The 24,171-nt window shown below is 43.2% G+C and overlaps 5 protein-coding genes across 5 annotated transcripts; all 5 read left to right on the plus strand.

Annotated features, from left to right (window-relative positions):
* Window positions 1-890: 890 nt before the first annotated feature.
* Window positions 891-2,276, plus strand: O0I10_011448 (uncharacterized protein; the record flags this gene model as incomplete). The annotated part of the gene is made up of 3 exons (XM_058491415.1): window positions 891-929; window positions 989-1,823; window positions 1,882-2,276. The coding sequence occupies 3 exons, from the start codon at window positions 891-893 to the stop codon at window positions 2,274-2,276; spliced, it is 1,269 nt and encodes a 422-aa protein (XP_058337828.1).
* Window positions 2,277-11,786: 9,510 nt separating this feature from the next.
* On the plus strand, window positions 11,787-13,193 carry O0I10_011449 (uncharacterized protein; the record flags this gene model as incomplete). Its single annotated transcript, XM_058491416.1, has 3 exons — window positions 11,787-11,825; window positions 11,882-12,710; window positions 12,769-13,193. 3 exons carry the CDS (start codon window positions 11,787-11,789, stop codon window positions 13,191-13,193), a joined length of 1,293 nt encoding a protein of 430 aa, XP_058337829.1.
* Window positions 13,194-13,728: 535 nt separating this feature from the next.
* On the plus strand, window positions 13,729-14,098 carry O0I10_011450 (uncharacterized protein; the record flags this gene model as incomplete). The annotated part of the gene is made up of 3 exons (XM_058491417.1): window positions 13,729-13,744; window positions 13,814-14,005; window positions 14,073-14,098. 3 exons carry the CDS (start codon window positions 13,729-13,731, stop codon window positions 14,096-14,098), a joined length of 234 nt encoding a protein of 77 aa, XP_058337830.1.
* Window positions 14,099-16,753: 2,655 nt separating this feature from the next.
* Window positions 16,754-18,165, plus strand: O0I10_011451 (uncharacterized protein; the record flags this gene model as incomplete). Its single annotated transcript, XM_058491418.1, has 3 exons — window positions 16,754-16,792; window positions 16,851-17,682; window positions 17,741-18,165. The coding sequence occupies 3 exons, from the start codon at window positions 16,754-16,756 to the stop codon at window positions 18,163-18,165; spliced, it is 1,296 nt and encodes a 431-aa protein (XP_058337831.1).
* Window positions 18,166-20,868: 2,703 nt separating this feature from the next.
* O0I10_011452 (uncharacterized protein) lies at window positions 20,869-22,254 on the plus strand (the record flags this gene model as incomplete). The annotated part of the gene is made up of 3 exons (XM_058491419.1): window positions 20,869-20,907; window positions 20,967-21,801; window positions 21,860-22,254. The coding sequence occupies 3 exons, from the start codon at window positions 20,869-20,871 to the stop codon at window positions 22,252-22,254; spliced, it is 1,269 nt and encodes a 422-aa protein (XP_058337832.1).
* Window positions 22,255-24,171: the final 1,917 nt, after the last annotated feature.

Consider the following 24,171-nt stretch of genomic DNA (forward strand, 5'->3'; position numbering starts at 1 on the left):
TGCTACAAGTATTGATGATGGACCACAACATTGGACCAATACCGAGAGTGTGTTAGCGTACAACTCCATCCATTGGAAATAAGCACTGTTTCCCTTTCAACAAACCTTTTCGAGAAAACCAATATGAAAATCTCAACCGCGTTGTGTTTTACTATCATTATTCTGATGTCAATCACGTGGCTCATCTTACTATGTATTTCATTGTTTGGCTGTGCAGTGAGGATGGGGTTGGATGAGGGACAAGGATGAAGGAAAACGGTATCATCACGAAGTTGCTTTGAACGGGAATGGGATTGACAACGAAGGTTCGATTGTCCAATGGGTTGGTTTCATGGGAAATGAGGATTATGAGGGTTTATATGATTGCTAGCAAGTGAGGATGGAGAAAGATATAATGGGCAACGAAGGCTGGCATGGCAACCATCTTCATGAGACCACGCCTTTTGTAGCGTGTTCATGGTTATTAAGCCATCCGTGTCCTACTCCTCGTTTTCAACTTGAGCTTGAGTCCTAGAAGGAGATGTTTTCACTGGCATTGAAACCTCGGCTTTCGTGTCACGTTATTGTGACACCCCAACTTACAAATAAACTCGGATCATGAACATCTTTTCCAAAGTTTGAGCCTAAAGTGTTTTATACTTCCCAATTCAAGGTCACTACATGCTGGCAGGGTACTCAACATGAGTCGGCTTTATGCTTGCATTGGTTTCTTAAATGGGCTGGATTACCGTGTACGCACGACTATATCATTATATCTCGGTGTTTGGTCATACATGGCAATGCTTTGAGTCTTGTTTACTACATGCTGCATGACGTGCAACAATACTATGAATAGGAATCCCCCCGGCACGTCTTCAGTTTTTCACATCTTTTCTTCTTCCATATTCAACATGACATGCGACACTGATGAAAACAATCATGTCTATAAAGTATGCATGTCCATAAAATGCCCATGCACCTGAAAAGATATTTACTATGTTGATTCTAGATCAATATACAACGTTTAGAGCATGATACGGATAACAAGTATAAAGAGTTCTTTGAAAAAGGACTCAATGCACTTTTGGACGATGAACATTTTCTGTTACTTTATGTGCCTGATAACGGAGACAAGATGCAAATTGTACGACCTGCCAGCAATCTATTCCATCGACGACGCATGATCAAAAGGATCAATGAAGCCAAACGCATCCCATCTTTTTATTACGCATTGTCACACCTTTGGGGCCTCACAGAGAACGACCGATATCACTGGAATGATATTCATGAATACGTGAATGACGAACAAGGACAACCAGTAAAGCCTGTATCAATGCGACCTGAGAAACGAGATACACTACTTGCAATGCTCAAGGATCATCCTGACAGCTATTGGTGGATTGATGTCTTGTGTGCACGTACCGATACACCATTGGATATTATGGGTGACATTTACTCTTGTTGTCTTGAGTGTATTGCCATGATCGATTGTGAGCCAAATGTGATATCAGAAATTCGCACAATATCGGGTACAGCAGAGGAGGCACTCGAGGAATTGTATAATTCCAGAGAAGGAGGGTACCTAAAATACAAGGATGTAAAGCAAACTCAAGCTCCGCAACTGTTTGGATACTTGTACATATTCATGCAAAGTCAATGGTGGAAACGAGTATGGACCTGGCAGGAGATGGCTCTACCTGTGGGAGACGTAAAGTTTGTGGCGGAAACAGGGACTCACCAATCCCAAAGCAACACTCTTACTCTTAATCAATTACTTGGGTTTCCATATGTAAGAATGGCGTACCTTCTGAGGGAAGAAGTTCCACTCACTCCGGTGCATGAGAGTACGTTGCACAACATGCTTTAATTGTCCTTGATGCGGCATGCTAACCTTTTGGTCAGGTGAGATGAAGCTTATGAGAGAGGTCGTATCCGCGGTTGAGGAATATCTAAGTGGCATAGAAGACGCCAGGAGAGCCTGCAAAGGTCGTTTCAGGTCGAAATGGGGGAGTTTTTGCCACCTAATTAGTTCATTGAGTGATTCCACACGACGATGTTATGATCCATGCGATTATGTTTATGGTGTGCTGGGTATGTTGCAGATCAAAATCCCAAGGATGGAGGATCCCAATGAAGTCTGGCGATGCTTATTGAATGAGCTCGATCGTCATCCCGTGGATATCACGTTTGCACCCGATAAATGCATTGATCGTGCAGATGAAATCGATTTACTCAAAGTTAGAGCTATTGGAGAAGTGTACAGGAAATTGAATGATATCTATTATGGTGCTAAATAATGATGAAAACTACTGCCCAAACATGATTTTTTAAATGTGTACAGATGCTCTGCAACTAATTACAGTGAGACTTATGGATGTGGATCATGCGCATAGGATGTGGCGGAGAGGGTAAAATGGATGGTGGTGGGTAACGTGCACCTCAGCCAGCACCTCTTTCCACTTCCATTCCACCAACAATGTACACCTGCAACTACCTCTCACAACTGCTTCCACAATGACACAGTCAACAACGCCAATGCTCTGCATCTGTTACTATTCAACAACACGTAATTGAAGAAACCCAACGACCGTGTCCTTGCTCGTCATTAACGCTGTTGATCTTTAGCACCTCGTTTCCAAGAAGCTTTTTGGCGCAGTACTGCAACGTGTTGACAGCAGCTTCACGATACCATATGTCAACCCATTTACCAAGGTAAGAGGATGACGGATTATCATACGTAGTCGTACCAATCTTCTCACGTGTTGTATGATGCAGTACAATGGTTCAAGTCATGGATGTCTAGTTTTGGATGTTGCGTTGTTTATTTACTCTTAATGTTGGGTATCCAGGTAACAGGTGGATGGGTTGGTATGTTTCGAGAAAATGGATGATAATTGACATGCTCGTCACGTAGTTGATATTCATTTTAGATGATGGATTCTGGTCAACGTATACGTGAGCCTACGAGAGATACTCGACAACATCTGCGATGGCAAACGAGAAGGTGTTTCAACATGACATTGCAATCCACGTTCTATACCACATCAAGTTGTTGCACCTGAGGGATCGTTGTACACTATTGAAAGCGAGAAAATCATGAGAATTGACAGCTTCAACGAATGCACCCGTGGAGATACGATATGACGCCATTGTTGGATTTATGGATACCTCAGGATAACTGCAACGATTGATTGTCAATGATTGTTGGGTCATTTCAGGAGAACGAGGATGGGGAAAGCAATGTGTGGGTTCGATCACGAAGACTTCAAGAATCAGCACCAAGCAACATGCAAAAAGTGAGGAATTGGAGTCATGCCAGCAAGAGAGGAGACCTGAAGAATGATTCGTCCTAGCAACGGAGCCACGAACAATGACCAACAACAGCAACAATGACATCGCATTCATCAAGCTTGATTCTCAGCATATATTCGCGTAATCATATGGAGATATGGATCTGATCCTACATGATTCTTCTTGATCAGCACTCGATCGTTTCATCCAACCACGCATCTGCTTCGCCTTATTCACCATGAAAGTATTGCTGTGCTTGCACTTCATCTCAAAAGCGTGATTCTATATGGGATACATCATCTGATCGAGTATTCTGCCAGCGCCAATCAGCCGTTTATCGATGACATGGTTCAATGCATGCAGCAGATGTCTCTTTGTGGCAGCAGCAAGGTAAACCTAAGGAAAGGGGAGATGGGATGCAAGCTCCAATCACTTGCTAACATGGGTCGATTTTTACGGTTATAGAATGCACCATCTTTTTACAGCAACAAGAAGGCGGATTTTGGGGGAAAATGCATGACCAACGGAGTCAGATGGCTACTGGGGATTGATACGCTTCTTCATCAACACATTTACTTTCCATGTATCGTTGCTAGAAGATGCGTGTCACGTTGCTTGAGTGGGCGGCCTCTACCTGTTTGGATGTTTTATGAATACGTGACAGCACCATCACATTTTTATTGCCAATTGGATCTTGGATCACGATGACTAGAGAAGGATTTGGAGAATCGCCTTTGGATTGGATGATGACACAATGAGCAGCAGGGACATGCGAGAACAAGTTGAGAATCGCGCATGGCAATGACAATGATTGGATGATTGGATGATTGAAGTGCAGCAATGACACCATCAACAATGGCACCACAACCGTACATCATGATCAATCACCATTATCAAGACAGGCTCGTGTTATCACCTGAAGTTATAAGCGTGGTTCTTCATCATCCTCTTTGTCGGTCAATATTCCATTCCATCATCCATCTGAGTTACTATGCTCATTCCATCGGCATCATTGAGGAGATGAGGATCATATTTTTGGTTCGTAAAGTCTGTCTCAATCACCTGGATACAAGGTTACGGATCACCCTCTCAACACCGTCATCCGCTATACAACAGCACGCCTGACTGGATACCGCTTCAGAAGATTTCATATGACTCCCCCATTTATTAAGGTAAAAAGAGGCATGGATTGTACAAGACGAAGCTCTTCTCATTAAGGCACGCCTTTTTCAGCTGGATAGCTTCATTGGTGTTGAGGTCTACCAATGCTCCACAATCAAGGGTTACAGTGCTTTGGGATGCAAGAACGATCCAGGGCTCGTGCGATCAAACACAGCGACACCTGGAGGAAGGATGAATGATGGAATACACATTGCATACCAATTATGGTGTTTGGCAACCTCTCTCAAATGGAATACGTTGGATGTTGCAAAGGCAGGCTACTACGATTATGTCTACGATGCCTGGTGTTATCAATGGGCTGGTAATACTTTGCGAGATAAGGGCAACATGGTCTCTATTGGGAATACGCAGTGCTTTCTTTTTCACAAGAACCTCTTCCTGGAATTCTCTTTCGAAAGGTTGCAGCGCAGCTTAATCAATACATGTTTCTTTGTACGATAGTCAGCGTTGGATTGCAATTGGGTCTTCAAATACAACACACAATGTCAATCACTTGGCTCGTTTGGGGTCATTGGTTAAAATGCATTATGGGTCAAAGAGTGGGGTGGAGAAAGGAAGGCAATATTTCTATCATGACGCGTTTTGAAAAAGAGTAGCGTACAGAGGGTTTCACTTTGCTCATCAACCTTTGATTTTCGTTGAATGGCTTAGCATTGCTTACTGTGGGGTACTTAATCTTGAAATAAGCCTACATGTTTACGTAACCCACAATAGAGAAGCTTGGTTGGTTGCAAGGTGAATGCGTTATGAACTTATGATTAAGAAAAAACGAGCTTTAATACAACGTGGCACGAGCACTTCACCATACAATGTTTACCTATGATAATTCTCAGGCAAGTATATATTATGCAACCTTATACAAGCGCGAGCTATACTATACGGGCTATCATGGCCGGCGATGCTATAGGGGGGTGAAGCTCGAATCATGCATCCTCCGCCAATGGGATTACCCCTTCAAATCCCGTCCTCCTAAACTTTGTTACACGAACACGACCTTCTGATCTTTGTGTCTATTAACATCAAGTTGTTTTACTATCAACAATGCCCACTTTTTATATAGCATCACGCTTACAGCATAGTAAAAACATAAAGACTCCTATATCTCATAATGTTACAATCAACCGTCGGGATCCTACTAGAACAAAGTTGGTCTGCGTGGTCGAATGTATCTTGTGTCAAACCCTCATGTCCGTCATGGTCATTCTCAAACTTACCCAAAAAATAGGATTGCTCGTCACTGAGAAAAACTTACAAGAGGTAGACTCACGATCCAATTTGGCTGGTAGCGACATTAGCGAAATCTGGGGTTGCCCACCTCGATCATGAAACTTGCACACAAGATTCCTTTGACCACGCCGAGCAGCTTTGTTCTCTTAACGACAGCAGGCTTCATTGTAAGATTTTGAGATATGGGCATCTTTATGTTTTACATATGCTGGGAGGTTGATGGTATATGACATGTGGTCTTTATTCAATGTCAAGTTGCCCAACCCTGATAGAGACAAATATGCATAGGGGGCTTGGTTGTATAACGGAGCCATTTTGCATGATTGGAACGGCCAATGTAGGATACCATATACACTATCTATGATTGGCAGCTAACAGCCACTTCCTCACAATCGACACTGTTGCCCATTCTGTAACATGTGAACAATGCTCCTGCTCCAGCCCAACATTTCCATCCTTCAACTTTCTTGATCCGAGCTGATTTGACTGAGCTACGCCAAAACAGCAAACATGAAAATTAATGAGACAGACCCTGCGAAGGTCTCCGTCTTTCAAACTTTGGGAAGCTCCCATTCCAAATTTTCAAATGAAGTGTGAGGTTTTTATTAGAAAAAGGTGATCAGCATGCTCGAGAGCACCCTGCTAACCAATTTTCAAGTTGGAGGTGGGCAACTTCGGGGCGGTCGGCGGTTCGCTCTTTTGATCCCATCATCCACCATTTGGACCGCCCCGCATTTTAACTCTTCACAATGAAGTCTACGACTTTTAAATGAATGAAGTTGATCAGCCTATCCCAACGAACCTGCTGACCCAATTTCAAGTTCGAAATGGGGAACCCCAAGATTATACATACTACTTCGATAAATCATGGATCTGGGGCTGACCTGCATTTCCGACTTACATAGTAAACCCCACATTGTACCCTCCCATTCAATTTTTTATAATCAAGTGTTGGTTCTTTTATAATCCGAAGTTGATCAGCATGTCTAAGTACACCTTGTGTGAAAGCTTCAGGTTTGAGAGGGACAATCTCAATATCAAGGTTTGATGTACAATGTGCATGCATTTATACAAGAGGTGTCCGCCCGATTTAATTTCCACTTCTTCCACTCTCAACCCCTTGCCTCTTCCTGCCATTGTCAATTGTTGGCCCATTCAAGTACAACTACCACCTGCGAACGATTGTCCTGCTTCAACCCACCATGTCAAGCATACAACTCTCTTGATCCGATTGTGTTTGACTGAATGGCAAGTCCATGGCGTGTATACCCCACTTCAACACTCGCGTTTCTTGACACTTCAACTTCTCTTATACAATCCTCGACCACATTCAAACGTAACGTAACAACATTCATTGCAGCAGTTGTCAATAGCTAGGACTCTACCTCCATTGCCTCAAACAGTGTTGGTTACTTGCAGCAACCTCCTTGCAGCCTTTTTTTACGTGAACAGCAGATAGCCATTGTATATAGGCAGCTTTATTTACGTGTAGCAACTTGTATCAAATACATACGTCTTTTTATGGATATGGATATTGGTTTGGTACATGGGGTGGAAGGAATGGTTCCCTTGATCCGTTTGTAACGTGATGATCAGCTTGGATGATGCCCATATCAGCTATCAATTACGCCGTTAATTACACATGCAACCTTATCCTGGTTTGAGCTGCGATAGAAAATGGCCTAGCAAGTGGTTCACCAGTAGCCGGATGGGGATAGGAAGCGTATCAGCAGCGACTACATAGTGGCGCTTTCATATTGGGCTTACAATGGTTATGATGGATGAATGGACGGGTGCAATCAAATGATGAGAAACCTTGGAATGTTGCTATGGTTGTGCATACTTGGGATGTTGTCCGCAGGAAGGATGGATCATATCACATGGTCACGGCTGAGGATGGTGATGGGTTGGATAGCATTTGATGATGGGAAGTGTGCTGTTGATGAAGACATTGGAAACCAAGGCACGCAGCAATGATGGATAAAAACGCTCATGATGGCAAGCCGCGCTGCTCATGTCAACCATGGATATGATGCCATAGATACCTTATTCATTTGTCTACTACTTTACATTGTCAGCAGCAAGGATCCGTATTGTATTGTTACCTGTATAAGGCTAATGGTATTTTGGATACCATCATGAATCATGTTGCAATTCACCCAGGGACAGAATCTCTACAACGTATTTTGCGATCAACATGCTTTGGGCTACGAGCCTGAGAAAGGCACAATCCTATGCTTGCATACAGCAATTAGCACCCAAGTATGTCAAATGAGGATTTATACGTCAATGAATAGGTGTCACCGTAGGCGAATCCCGGTGCATGTTATTATGTGTCAAGGGGACCACGGCTGAATGGCCCATTTTCAAGGAGGATGAGCTTACGTGAGGTCCAACCAATTTCTACAATATGGATGCAACTGCAAGCATAGTCATAATGGCAACGGAGAACTGGAGATTCAATAAGGTACCAAGGTCTCAAAACACTCTGCATGCGAGCGAGACATTCCGAGTATCCGCTTTTGCCTTGCTTTGAGGGGTTGCATCAACTGCAGGAAATGACCATTTGTGGACAAGAGAGTAAGTAACAACCCTGTAGATCCGACGTATTTAGAAACGATACCTTTTACAATACGGGTTTTAGAGTATTGAATGCTATACAATAAAAGTGGGTGTTGTGTTCACCACCATCTGCACTTTCTAGATCGTTAGCTTATTGCTGTATCATATTTGTGTTACAATGAAATAAACTTGTTCGGTAGGTGGAAGATAAAACCAGCTTTTCAATGGCATTGTTTTAACATGATGCAGCATCGTTCATATGCTGCAAATCTCAAGATGTTCAAACATGGATTATCAAGCGTCTCTTTTGACTCTCTGCCTTGACGTCAATAACATAGATGATGACGGTCACTTTTGACTCACCATTTGCATACATCCGATCCTCTTTCAAACATGGCTGTCAATTGTGTTCGGACTCTGTCCCATTTATGCACAAAAGCAGTTACACAACCTTGAGACACGCGCATGTTAATATCATTGAAAATTGCTGCTCGGCCTGGATTGCTTTCAAAATAATACCAAGGAGCAATGAAGGCAACCAAAGGATTCATTTCGATAGTACCCATATCACTATTCAAGAACCAAAAGGTGTCGCAATCATCATGCATCCACAATGTTGGATGAAATTGGTCCAAGGCTTCTCATTTCCTTGTTTTTCTCTTTCAACCCACTTTGTATGATATTTCAGGTCAATGTGATGACAATAAAGAAAAGCGATTTGTAATCCTCCACAAGCAGGTGATCACTTTATTAGCAGCAGATACCAAGCTCGAAACAGTAGTGGGATGATGATACGACAACATCTACATATGCAAATGATAGCTCCTTCAACAGCAGGGATGGTGTACGTATACATCACCTACAAGGGAGGTATGGGGCATGTATCGATATTTGGGATTAGGTGCTTTCAGCTGTATCATCGTTATCAGTGGCTGGTTGCTACGCGATCCACAGTAGTGACGCATAAAGATGCATGTGGACTCAAATCCTGACGACCTCTTTTGCTCTTGCAACCCCACTGGTCTTTCCACCACAATCACCCAGCAACCAACCTCTGCAAAGAAAGCACCTGTTGTTATGGACGTTTCTCTCTACATTCAACAACTCTCATCGCTCGACATTGTCCTGCTGTCAACATTAAGCAGACCATCGCGTACTTGAACCACCAACAACCAATGCAACCAAGCACATCAATGAACGTTTATTCTTTATCTGAAGCAGCATACGTCGTTATCAGTACATCGTTTAAGCTTGTCAAGTCTTCAAAGGTGTTGGTTCTTCGTGTCTGTCAAAAGTGGATACGGCTCTACTTGGCATGGTCCAGGGTGAGTATCATCATGGAGGTGTAATATCAATAAGAGTCTTTTTCGCTAATACTTTCATTTCTAAGGATGCGCGTTTACGACAATGAATCCATATGTCACGTCCTACGAGCACAGCTTTATCTATGGCATTGAAAAGACTCTTGTTATCCATACGTATACCAAGGCAATCATGGTGTTGGGTAAGGATAAAGGAATGGTCTGGTTGGGTGAACAAGGTATTGAATGCAAGCACCTTTTTTCAAAGGAATGGCAATTTTCAACCCTCTATCCAAGACATGTGGTTGTCGAGAAGGATTTGTGTGACATTTTGAAGGACAAGGAGCAGATCAACATACGGACACATGGATGCTGGATTGGATTGCATGACACATTACCTGCACACTGGCAATGAGACCATGGTTTTGGCGCTTAACCACAGCATTCGATTCCAGCATTAGTATGCGATGGCAAAGGAACAGCGAAGGATGAGGTTGGCAACATCCCAACATTGCAGCAATCAATCCCCGTATCACTCCATGCATGGCACTTTGATCACCGTGGTCTATTGATGGAAACATGAAAGAGCGTTGAAATGGACGATTTCGGCGAAGGAACCAATGGAGATACGCAAACGCTCGACATGCAGCTGCTTGGATGTTTTACAAATACGTGACAGCATGTTGGCTATACATCAACTGGTCATGGATCAATGCAAGAGGATAAAGCTGAGGGGAACTACTTTTGGATGACCACAACAATGAGCGTCAAGAGGCATGTGAAAAGAAAACGACAATGAAATGCAATGCTTCAATACACCGAGTCCCCCAATATTTTTCGACACCTCCATATTTTCCACAAGATCAACCACACCATCGGTGCTACATACATCCCATCCATCTCTCGATGTTCCACACTTTCAGACTTGCCACATGTCGCAGGAATCCACTTTAATGGTTACTTGATTGGATGATGGGGACCACCGATGAGACCACATTGACCACGCATCCTTTATCAAGTTTTCACGCTCATGGCCTCAACTGCTGGGGATATGGACCTGATTCCACATTGTCATTGTTGTCCAACGCTCGTCATCATTTCATCCCAACCACTCGTCATTTCAAATCAATCGCTTATTCCTAACCACCAGCATGTTTCATAAGATCTTGGGAGGTGTACCTCCATAACTTGCCCCCGTGGTTACATCATCATCTTGGATACGACTATGCTTTCCTATGCAACAACACATGTGACCATGTATCGCCCCAAGGTTCCTCTTTATGATACATTCGTTCGCTGAAGGTATGTGAACCATGGCAAGAAAAAACAACATCTCATTAAAACGTTCTTTTTCATCTTGGATAAAGCAGTTTCACTGGCATTGGGTTCTACGGTGATCATGCAAACCAAGGGATACGGTGCGTTGGCATGGAAACATAAGCAAGGGCTCATGGGTTCCACTACATCGATGACAAAGGAACAGCTGCAGGATTGGGATGACAAAGATTTTGGTAATGGATTCCAATTGTATTCGACATTTGGTGCTTGACTACCCCCTAATTTCCCGTATCCTGGATGGTACAAGAAAGCAGCTACGATTCTGTTTACGGCGATCAAATCACATGAAGCGGCTACGACAATGATCCGATACCGAATGGTACAAGGACACGCGACAACCTTTAGAAGTATGCGATTCGTAGGACACTTTTCAATGCTTTCTTCTTCAATGAATCTTTTTGGAGGATCGAACATGGAAATCTTTGTACAGCCTAGTTTCATCAGGGATGTTCGTTCATGTGGATCATTTGGTTACTTTTTCGATGATGATTGTTCTTGGATGTACAATGGGTTGATTGATGAAAAGGGGAATTATGGGGCTCCATATAAACGAAACTTTGTTGGGTTCGAGAAAAACACGATGAAGGGCGAAGACTGGTATTGAGGAATTCATTGGTGCTATCACCATTGGGTTCATATTACTTGAGAATCAGTGGTGCTTCATAGTAATCTTTGTCATGTACAATGTATGCAAGAAGTAAAGAGCATGTCCCATCTCAGATATTGTGTCTTATTGGACCCTTCTTGTATCACAAGTGGTATGTAGTACGCCATAATAGTTTTTGTGGGCTTAGCGGCTTTGATGATATTTGGCATGTGGCACAGCATATACCGAGTAGTGCAACATGGATAGTGCTGCTCCTAACATAGTTTCCAATTCTCTCATCTTTCTTTCCACTTTTCATCATGACATGGGACACTGACGAATACAACAACCCTTACAAAGTATACACTTTCATAGTCTCGTCAGATGTTATTGATATTCATGACTTTTTGTTTAGATCGATATAAACCTAGAGGATGACCCAGAGGGCAAATTCAAAATGTTTTTCGAAAAAGGGCTCGGTGAACTCTTAGCCGACGAGTTTTTTCTACTCCTCTACGTGCCTGAGGATGGAGGGCGAATGCAAGTTGTACGGCCTGCCAGTGATTCATACCATCGAAAACGCATGATCAAAAGGATCAATGAAACGAAACGCGGCGTTCCATCATTTTATTACGCATTGTCGCATCTTTGGGGGCTTAAAAAAGACAACCGGTTTCGGTGGATGGGCATCAGAAAGCACGTGGATGACGAAGAAGGGCAACCCATGAAACCTGTTTCCATGCGACCTGAGAAACGACATCCATTGTTGTCAATGCTCAGAGATCACCCTGACAGTTATTGGTGGATTGACGTTTTATGTGCACGTACCGACACGCCATTGGACATCATGGGAGATATTTATGCATGCTGCCTTGAATGCATTGCCATGATTGACTGCGAACCTGCTCTGATACGAAACATTCACACAAAGTTAGATGCGGTAGAGGAACTCGATGAAGCAATGAAGCGCGAAAGAAGACCATACCTAACAAACGAGGAGTTACATCAAACCAAAGCTCCCCAACTCATTGACCTCTTGGATACATTCTTCCAAAGTGAATGGTGGCAACGTGTTTGGACCTGGCAGGAGATGGCTTTACCTGTGGGACATGTGCGATTTATGGCTGAAACAGAGACTCGTCGGCTCCAAACAAGCAACACAATTACTACGGATGACTTAGAGGGATTTAGAAGGATGTTAATACAACACGTGCTCCATATTTTACGACATGAGCTAGGACCTGGTAGGTTCCACTGGATGTTTGAATTGATATTGTCGATCGCTGCTAACCAGTTGACCAGAGTATGCCGGGTTTGAGACATCCGACGAAGTCTGTACAAGACTCAATGGCGTATTTACTGCTAGAACATGCAACACTCTTCGTATCACTATGACCAGAAGTGGGGCTTTGTATTATGTAATGGGATCATTGGAGTATTCCAATCGACGATGTTATGATCCATGTGACTATGTTTATGGAGTGCTGGGAATGATGCAGATCAAAATCCCAAGGATGACCGATCCTAATGATGTTTGGCGCCATTTCTTGTATGAGCTGGATGATTTAGCTCCAATTGACTCTGGAAGATGGATGGACTATGCAGATGAAATCGATTTGCGAGAAGTTGAAAATATTGGCGACGTATACAAGAAGTTGAACGAAATTGGTGAAGCAGACGAAAATGTATTGCGAATCCTTGATGCACACTCGAATGAGATGCTGTAGAGCACATAATGTTTCATTAAATGATAGTGATGATATTACATTGTGGGGGAAAGTGATGAGTGATGGATGTAGAATGTGTCGGGATCGTTGATGAAAATGGGTCAAGGTGCTCTCTTTTTCCCACTCAAGCTGGACAACAGCTTTCTCAACCACTACTTTCCTTCCAGCATGACACAGCTCACGACCACCAATGCGACGCATCCATTACAATTCAGCAACGAGTCATTAAAGACAACCGACGATCGTGTTCTTTTCCTCGACATTCGACGCCGTTGATCTACAGCAATTGCTTTGTTTCACGGCGTACTAGTACAACATATTATCGATGATATACAGCAGCTTTATTCATTCAACGACACGTATTATCGGTTCATGTTACTACTACCAAGGCTTTTGAGTACTAATCGACCCTTTATCAAGGTAAGAGGATGATGGCATATCACAATGGTGACAATCTTCTCACGTGTTCATGGTCCAGCACAATGTTTTGAGTCATGCGTGTCAAGTTTGGATGCAGTAACGTTTTTCACTTTTGATGTTGGAATACACAGGTAACAATTGGATGAGGTGGAATATGATGACGAGAAGAGTGATAATTGACTTAATCAGCTTGTATGTAGTGAGGCTGCAGGATGCCAAAACATTGATTGTGGATGATGCCACCTTGTCAACAGGTGCTGGAACACATGAGGAGCGCGATCGTGTATTGGATACGGCAAAATCAGCGAGTATTCTGCCAGTGCCAATCATCAGCCGTTTATCGATGACATGGATGAATAATGCAGCAGATGCCTCAATGCAGTTGCAGCAAGGTAAACCTAAGAAAAGGGGATATGGGACGCAAGCTCCAATCACTTGCTAACATGGGTCGATTTATAGAATACACCATCCTTTTACAGCAATAACAAGGGGAAAACGCATGACCAACGGAGTCAGATGGCTACTGGGGATTGATACGCTTCTTCATCAACACATTTACTTTCCATGTATCGTGGCTACAAGATGTGAGTCAAGTTGCTTGAGTGGGCGACCTCTACCTGTTTGGATTTTTATGAATACGTGACAGCACCATCACATTTTGATTGCCAATTGGACCTTGGATCAAGCCAAAGGGAGAAGGATTTGGAGAACTACCACTACCTTTGGATTGGATGATGACACAATGAGCAGCAGGGACATGCGACAACAAGTTGGGAATTGGGTGCATGGCAACGACAATGATTGGATGATTGACTGCAGCAATGACACCATCAACAATGGCACCACAACCTTACATCATGATCAAGACACGTTCGTGTTATCAGCTGAAGTTGTAGGCGTGGTTCTTCATCATCCTGTCTGTCGGTCAATATTCTATATCTATGGTCTCCACGAGGCGGCGTTGAAAAAGGCTCTTGTTATCCATACGTATGCCAAGGCAATCATGGTGTTGGGTAAGGATAAAGGAATGGTCTGGTTGGGTGAACAAGGTATTGAATGCAAACATCTTTTTTTTTTTTTTCAAAGGAATGGCAATTTTTCAACACTTTATCCAAGACGTGTGGTTGTCGAGAAGAATTTGTGGGGCATTTTGAAGGACAAGGCGCAGAGCAACATATGATCACGTGGATGCTGGATTGGATTGCATGACACATCACCTGCTCACTGGCAACGTGGCCATGGTTTTGGCACTTAACCACAGCATTCGATTCCAGCTTTAGTATGTGATGGCAAAGGAACAGCGAAGGATGCGGTTGGCAACGTCCCGACACTGCAGCAATCAATCACCATATCACTCAATGCATGGCACTTTGATCACCTTTGTCTATTGATGGAAACCTGAAAGACCGCTGGGATGGATCATTCGGCCCTGGAACAAATGGAGATACTCAAACGCTTGACATGCAGCTACTTGGATGTTCTACAATACGTGACAGCATGTTGGCTATATACCAACTGGATCATGGATCAACTCAAGAGGATAAAGCTGAGGGGAACTACTTTTGGATGAGGACAATAATGAGCGTCAGGCTTCATGTGAAAAGAAATCGACAAGGATCACCCAATATTGTCTACACCTCAGTACATTCCACAAGCTCGACCACACCCTCCGTGCTATATACACCCCATCCATCTCTCGATGTTCCACACTTTCAGATTTGCCACATGTCGCAGGAATCCACTTTAATGGTTACTTGATTGGATGATGGGGACCAATGCGACCACGACAAACGGCAACAATGGCCATGCATCCTTGTCAAGTTTCATTGTCAAGAGACGCTCATGACCTCGGCTTCTTGGAATATGGACCTTATTCCACATTGTCATTGTTGTCCAACGCTCGTCATCATTTCATCCCAACCACTCGTCATTTCAAATGAATCCTTATTCCCGGCCACCAGTATGTTTCATAAGATCTCGAGAGGTTTACCTTCAGAACTTGCCGCCGTGGTTACATCATCATCTTGGATACGAGTATGTTTTCCTATGCAACAACACATTCTATCATGTATCTCCACAACGTTCCTCTTTATGATACTGTTGTTCCCTAAAGGTATGTGATGCATGGCAAGAAAAAGTAACATCTCACTGAAGCATTCTTTTTCATCTTGGATAAAGCAGTTGGATTGATATTGGGATCTATGCTGATGATACAAACCAAGGGATACGGTGCGTTGGCATGGAAACATAAGCAAGGGCGCATGCTATCTGCTACAACGATGACAAAGAAACAGCTGCAGGATTAGATGACAAAGGTTTTGGCAATGGGGCTCCATTTGGATTCGACATTTGGTGCTTGACTACCCCCTAATTTCCCATATCCTGGATGCTACAAGAAACGCAGCTACGATCATGTTTATGGCGTGCAATACACATGAAGCGGCTACGACAATGATTCGATACCTAATGGTACAAAGGCACAGCGACAGCCATTAGAAATATGCCATCCGTAGGACACATTTCAATGCTTTCTTCTTCAATGAAGCTTTTTGTGGGATCGAACATGGAATCTTTGTGCAGCCTAGTTTCATCAGGGATGTTCTTTGATGTGGATCATTTGGTTACTTTTTCGATGATGATTGTTCTTGGATATACAATGGGTTGATTGGATGAAAAAGGAGGATTGAGTGGTTCCATGTAAATGAACTTGGGGTTCAGTGATGCTTTATAGTTTTGTCATGTACAATGTATGCAAGAAAAGAGCATGTCCCATCTCTGGTATTGCGTCTCATTGGATCCTTACTCCTTGTATCACAAGTGGTATGTAGTACGCCAAATTATAGACTCGAATGAAGAAGGAACTCCTTCCCAAAGTGCGACGTGCGAGTGCCTTTGTCAACAACTCATCCCAATATAAGGACTCTAGCTATTGACAGGATCTTCGTCCCTCGGTATCAGACGACATTGTTAACCTTGGTTGGTTATGGCTATCGAATTAACTTGGTGTTTGCAATTTTTGTGGGCTTAGCGGCTTTATTGATACTGGGCACGTGGCACAACATATACCGAGTAGTGCAACATGGATAGTGCTGTGCCTAACATAGTTTCCAATTCTCACACCTTTCTTTCCACTTTTCATCATGACATGCGACACTGACGACTACAACGACCCTTACAAAGTATACAGTTCATAATCTCGTCAGATGCTGAAGTTGGTATTCATGACTTTTCGTTTAGATCGATATATACGTAAAGGATGGATACCAAACGGGCAAATTCAAAGGGTTTTTCGAAAAAAGGCTCAATGCACTCTTAGACGACGAGTATTTTCTACTCCTCTACGTTCCTGAAGATGGAGGGCGAATGCAAGTTGTACGTCCTGCCAGTGATTCGTACCATCGAAAATGCATGATCAAAAGAATCAATGAAACAAAACGAGGCGTTCCATCATTTTATTACGCGTTGTCGCATCTTTGGGGGCTTAAAAAAGACAACCGGTTCCTGTGGAAGGGTATCAGAAAACATGTGGATGACGAAGAGGGGCGACCCATGAAACCTATTTCCATGCGACCTGAGAAACGACATACATTGTTGTCAATGCTCCGAGACCACCCTGACAGTTACTGGTGGATTGACGTTTTATGTGCACGTACCGATACGCCATTGGACATCATGGGAGATATTTATGCGTGCTGCCTTCAATGTATCGCCATGATTGACTGCGAGCCTGCTCTGATATCAAACATTCATACAAAGTTGGAAGCGGTAGAGGAAATCAAGAAATTACTGAAGCGCAAAAGAAGACCATACCTAACAAACAAGGAGTTGCATCAAACCAAAGCTTCCCAACTCATTGATCTCTTGGATACATTCTTCCAAAGTGAATGGTGGCAACGTGTATGGACCTGGCAGGAGATGGCTCTACCTTATAGAAATGTGAGCTTTATGGCTGAAGCAGAGACTCGCCGGCTCCATACAACCAACACAATTACTACGGACGACTTAGAGGAATTTGGAAGCATATTAATAAGTCACATTCTCTATATTATGCGACATAAGCTAGCACCCGGTAGGTTACACTGGATATTTGAATTGATCTTGTCGAGCGCTGCTAACCACTTGGCCAGAATATGTCGGGTTTGAGACATCCGACGAAGTCTGTAACAGACTCAATGACGTATACGCTGCTAGAGCATGCAACGCTTTTCGTATCATTATGACCAGGAGTGAGACATTGTATTTTGTAATTGGATCATTGGTATCCTCCAATCGACGATGTTATGATCCATGTGATTATGTTTATGGAGTGCTGGGAGCGATGCAGATCAAAATCCCAAGGATGACCGATCCCAATGATGTTTGGCGCCATTTCTTGTCCAAGCTGGATGATTTAGCTCCACTTGACTCGCGAAGATGGATGGACTATGCAGACGAAATCGATTTGGGAGAAGTTGAAAATATTGGTGTAGTATACAACGAGTTGATCCAAATTGGTGAAGTAGGCAAAAATGTATTCCGAATCATGGATGCATACTTGAATGAGATTTCGTAGGGCACATAATGTTGCATTAAATGATAGTGATGATATTACATTGTGGGGGAAAGTGATGAGTGACGTGTAGGGATCGTTTGTGAAAATGGGGCACTGTTCTCTCCTTCACGCCTCCTCTTTTTCCCACTCAAGTTGGACAGCAGCTTTCTCAACTACTACTTCCCTTCCAGCATGACATAGCTCACAGGCACTAATGCGACACATCATTACAATTCAGCAACGAGTCATTAAAGACAGCCGACGATCGTGTTCTTTTCCTCGACATTCAACGCTGTCGATTTACAGCAATGACTTTGTTTCACGGCGTAATACTACAAATATTGTCAATGATATCCAGCAGCTTTATTCATTCAACGACACGCATTATCGATTCATGTTACTACTGTCAAAGCTTTTATGTACCAGTCGACCCTTTATCAAGGTAAGAGGATGATGATGATGGCAAAAAACGATCGTGACAATCTTCTCACGTATTCATGGTGCAGCACAATGTTTTGAACCCTGCTTTTTTAGTTTGGATGCAGCAACACTTTTCACTTACGATGTTAGATATCCAGGTAACAATTGGATGAGGTGCTATATGAGGAAGAGAAGAGTGATAATTGACATAATCATCTTGTAGTGAGGCTGCACGATGCGATAACATTGATTGTGGATGATGCCACCTTTTCAACAGGTGCTGGAATACGCGAGGAACTCTGGAATGCGTCCTCGACATGGTACCTTGGGAAAACAAAAGCTTTATCGACATTTCAACAACATTCAACAATTTGAAGATCATTCTACGGTATGAAGATCGAGACAACCACCAGAAATTGGCAAGTTTGGCGATTGGACGCATGGAAATCTGATATGTGATTTGGATATGATTATGGGCACCTGATGAACAAATGGATTACGGGGTCGATCCGGGATAACGAGGATGAGGAGAGCTATTGGATAACGAGGATACAACTATAAACATGACCCAGCATGACACCCGTATTTGAAAATTGGATGCACAGCAACGGCAATCACTTGAATGATGGAGAGCAGCAATTATCAACAAAGTGAACAACGACCTCATATTCTTATCACGTTTCATTGTCGTCGCCTTGGTCTTAGTTGCAGATATGGACCTGATCCCACCTATTGTATCTATCATTGTTTGCCAGCACTTGCATCCCTACCCATTCAGCTGCTTCATCCTGCTCAACCATCACATCGCTATGGAACGCAGCAAACATGCGTTCGGGTTCGGATTACATTTCACTCAATGGATCTATGATCGGGAACATACTCGGTACCTTGAAATGATTAAAGCAGCTAGCAACAGTACGATTGGATCATTGGACATCCGCGATATGATTGTCATCGACCTGATTTTGCAAGCTTTTGCTCCATCACTTGGCGACGTGGTTAGGGATCACCATCTCAACAAGGATGTGTTCTTTGTAACAGCACACGTGATCATATATGGCTGCAAGAGTTTCATGATGGAACGCTCTCACTATGGTAAGACGAAGAAGGTGTCTTACGTTGACAATGGGAAGCAACATAATATTAAAACATGCGTTTTCAGATTGGCGAATGCATTTGCAGTGTCCATGGCGTCATACGGTGTTATTTACACGTCGTTTCTGAACAAAGTATATCATTATTGGATCGAGATGGGACATACAATATCACGCTTTGTGCTCTACAGCGATTGATTACAACTGATTTGGGATCCAAGGATTGTCAAGGCACATGCGACCTGGCTGAAGAATCACACATGATGGGAACAGGGTTGGATGTGAAGGATGTGGATGATGGGATATACCGATTGCATGTGACTCATGGCGCTTGGCAACCCCTCTGATATGGAATCTCCCGGATGATGCAACGCCCTGCTACAAGTATTGATGATGGACCACAACATTGGACCAATACCGAGAGAGTGTTAGAGTACAACGCCATCCATTGGAAATAAGCACTGTTTTCCTTTGAACAACCCTTTTCGAGTAAACCAATATGAAAATCTCAACCGCGTTGTATTTTACTATCATTATGCTGATGTCAATCACATGGCTTATCTTACTATGTATATCATTGTTTGGCTGTGCAGTGGGGACGGGGTTGGATGAAGGATGAAGGAAAACGGTATCATCACAAAGTTGTTTTCAAGAAGAATGGGACGAAGGTTCGATTGTCCAATGGGTTGGTTGCATGGGAAATGGAGATTATGGGGCTTTATATGGTTGCTAGCAAGTGAGGATGGAGAAAGATATAATGGGAAACGAAAGCTGGTATTACAATCATATTCATGGGATCACGCCTTTGGTAGCGTGGTCATGGTTATTAAGCCATCCGGGTCCTACTCCTCATTTTGAACTTAAAGCTTGAGTCCTAGAAGGAGATGTTTTTCACTGGCATTGAAACCTCGTCTTTCGTGCCACGTTATTGTGACACACAACTTAGTGTTTTATACTTCCCAATTCAAGGTCACTACTACATGCTGACAGGCTACTCAACATGAATCGGTTTTATGCTTGCATTGGTTTCTTAAATGGGCTGGATTACCGTGTACGCACGACTACATCGTGATAACTCGGTGTGTGCTCATACATGGTAATGCTTTGAGTCTTGTTTACTACATGCTGCATGTCGTGCAACAAGACTATGAATAGGGATCCCCCCGGTACGGCTTCCGTTTTTCACGTCTTTTCTTCTTCCATATTCAACATGACATGCGACACTGATGAAAACAACGATGACTACCAAGTATGCATGACCATAAGACGCCCATGGACCTGAAAAGATACTTACAATATTGACTCTAGATCAATATACAACATTTAGAGCATGATAGGGATAACAAGTATAAAGAGTTCTTTGAAAAAGGACTCGGTGCGCTTTTCGACGATGAACATTTTTTGTTACTTTATGTGCCTGATAATGGAGACAAGATGCAAATTGTACAACCTGCCAGCAATCTATTCCATCGAAGACGCATGATCAAAAGGATCAATGAAGCCAAACACATACCATCTTTTTATTACGCATTGTCACACCTTTGGGGGCTCACAGAGAACGACCGATACCACTGGAATGATATTCATGAATACGTGAATGACGAACAAGGGCAACCAGTGAAGCCTGTATCAATGCGACCAGAAAAACGAGATACACTACTTGCAATGCTAAGAGATCATCCTGATAGCTATTGGTGGATTGATGTCCTGTGTGCACGTACCGATACACCATTGGATATTATGGGTGACATTTACTCTTGTTGTCTTGAGTGTATTGCCATGATCGATTGTGAGCCAAATGTGATATCAGAAATTCGCACAATATCGGGTACAGCAGAGGAGGCACTCGAGGAATTGTATGATTCCAGAGAAGGAGGGTACCTAAAATACAAGGATGTAAAGCAGACTCAAGCTCCGCAACTGTTTGGATACTTGTACATATTCATGCAAAGTCAATGGTGGAAACGAGTATGGACCTGGCAGGAGATGGCTCTACCTGTGGGAGATGTGCGCTTTATGGCGGAAACAGCCACTCACCAATCCCAAAACAGCACTGTTACTCTTAATCAACTACTTGGGATTCCATATATAAGAATGGCGTACCTTCTGAAGGAAGAAGTTCCACTCACTCCGGTGCATGAGAGTACGTTGCATAACATGCTTGACTTGTCATTGATGCGGTATGCTAACCTTTTGGTCAGGTGAGATGAAGATCATGAGAAAGGTCGTATCCGCGGTCAAGGAATATTTAAGTGGCATAGAAGACGCCAGGAGAGCCGGCAAAGGTCGTTTCAGGTCGAATTGGGGAAGTTTTTACCACATGATTTACTCATTGAGTGATTCCACCCGGCGTTGCTATGATCCATGTGATTATGTTTATGGTGTGCTGGGTATGTTGCAGATCAAAATCCCAAGGATGGAGGATCCCAATGAAGTCTGGCGATGCTTATTGAATGAGCTCGATCGTCATCCTGTGGATATCACGTTTGCACCCGTTAAATGCATTGATCGTGCAGATGAAATCGATTTACTCAAAGTTAGAGCTATTGGAGAAGTGTACAGGAAGTTGAATGATATCTATTATGGTGCTAAATAATGATGAAGGCTACTGCCCAAATCAAATATGATCTTTATCAAATGAGTGCATATGCTCTCGAACTAATTACAGTGAGACTGATGAATGTGGATCATGCGCATAGGATGTGGCGGAGAGGGTAAAATGGGTGGTGGTGGGTGTGTGCACCTCAGCCAGCTCCTCTTTCCACTTCCATTCCACCAGCAATGTACACCTGCAACAACCTCTCACAACTGCTTCTACAATGACACAGTCAACGCCACCAATGCTCTGCATCTGTTGGTATTCAACAACATGTAAATGAAGAAGTCCAATGACTGCATCCTTGCTCGTCATTAACGCTGTTGATTTCAGCACCTCGTCTCCAAAAAGCTTTTTGGCGCAGTACTGCAACGTGTTGATAGCAGCTTCACGATACCATATGCCAACCCATTTACCAAGGTAAGAGGATGATGAGATATCAAATGTAGGCGTGGCGATCTTACGTGTTGTATGATGCAGTACAATGGTTCAAGTCATGGATGTCTAGTTTCGGATGCTGCGATGTTTATTTTCTCTTGATGTTGTGTATCCAGGTAACAGGTTGGATCGGTTGCTATGTTTCGAGACAATGGATGAAAATTGACATGCTTATGATGTAGTTGATATTCATTTTGGATGATGGATTCTTGCCAACGTATACGTGAGCCTACGAGGGATACTCGACAACATCTGTGATGGCAAATGAGAAGGTGTTTCGACGTGATATTGCGATCCACGTTCTATGCCACATCAAGGTGTTGCGCCTGAAGGACCGTTGTACGCTTTGAAACCGAGAAAAGCATGAGATTTGACAGCTTCAACGAATGCACCCGTGGAGATACGATATGGCGCCTTTGTTGGATTTATGAATACCTCAGATAACTGCAATGATCGATTGTCAATGATCCTTGGGTCATTTCACGAGAACGAGGATGGGGAAAACCACACGTGGATTCGATTATGAGGACTTCAAGAATCAGCATCAAGCAACATGCAAAAAGTGGGGAATTGGAGTCATGCCAGCAACAGAGATGACCTGAAAAAATGATTCAGCCTAGCAATGGAATCACGTACAATGATCAACAAAAGCAACAATGACAATGCATTCATCGACCTTGGTCCTCAGCATATATTCACATTATCAGCTGGAGATATGGACCTGATTCCATGTGTCTCTTTTGGTCATCACTCGATCGTTTCATCCAACTACGCATCTGCTTCGCCTTATTCATCATTAAAGTATTGCTGTGCTTGGACTTCATTTCAAAAGCATGATTCTATATGGGATACATCATCTGATCGAGTATTCTGCCAGCGCCAATCAGCCGTTTATCGATGACATGGTTCAATGTATGCAGCAGATGTCTCTTTGTGTCAGCAGCAAGGTAAACCTAAGAAAAGGGGATATGGGATGCAAGCTCCAATCACTTGCTCACATGGGTCGATTGTTACAGTTATAGAATGCACCGTCTTTTTACAGCAACCACAAGGCGGATTTTGAGGAAAATGCATGACCAACGGAGTCAGATGGCTACTGGGGATTGATACGCTTCTTCATCAACACATTTACTTTCCATGTATCATGGCTACAAGATGCGTGTCAAGTTGCTTGAGTGGGCGGCCTCTACCTGTTTGGATGTTTTATGCATACGTGACAGCACCATCACATTTTGATTGCCAGTTGGATCGTGGATCAAGCCAAAGGGAGAAGGATTTGGAGAACTACCTTTGGATTGGATGATGCCACAATGAGCACCAGGGACATTTAAGAACAAGTTGAGAATCGGGTGCATGGCAATGACAATGATTGGATGATTGAAGTGCAGCAATGACACCATCAACAATGGCGCCACGAGCACCCATCGTGGTCCATCACCATTATCAAGACACGCTCGTGTTATCAGCTGAAGTTATAGG

This window comes from Lichtheimia ornata (assembly GCF_029851405.1).
Source record: "Lichtheimia ornata isolate CBS 291.66 chromosome Unknown scaffold00090, whole genome shotgun sequence".
In the NCBI taxonomy this organism is placed as follows: domain Eukaryota; kingdom Fungi; phylum Mucoromycota; class Mucoromycetes; order Mucorales; family Lichtheimiaceae; genus Lichtheimia; species Lichtheimia ornata.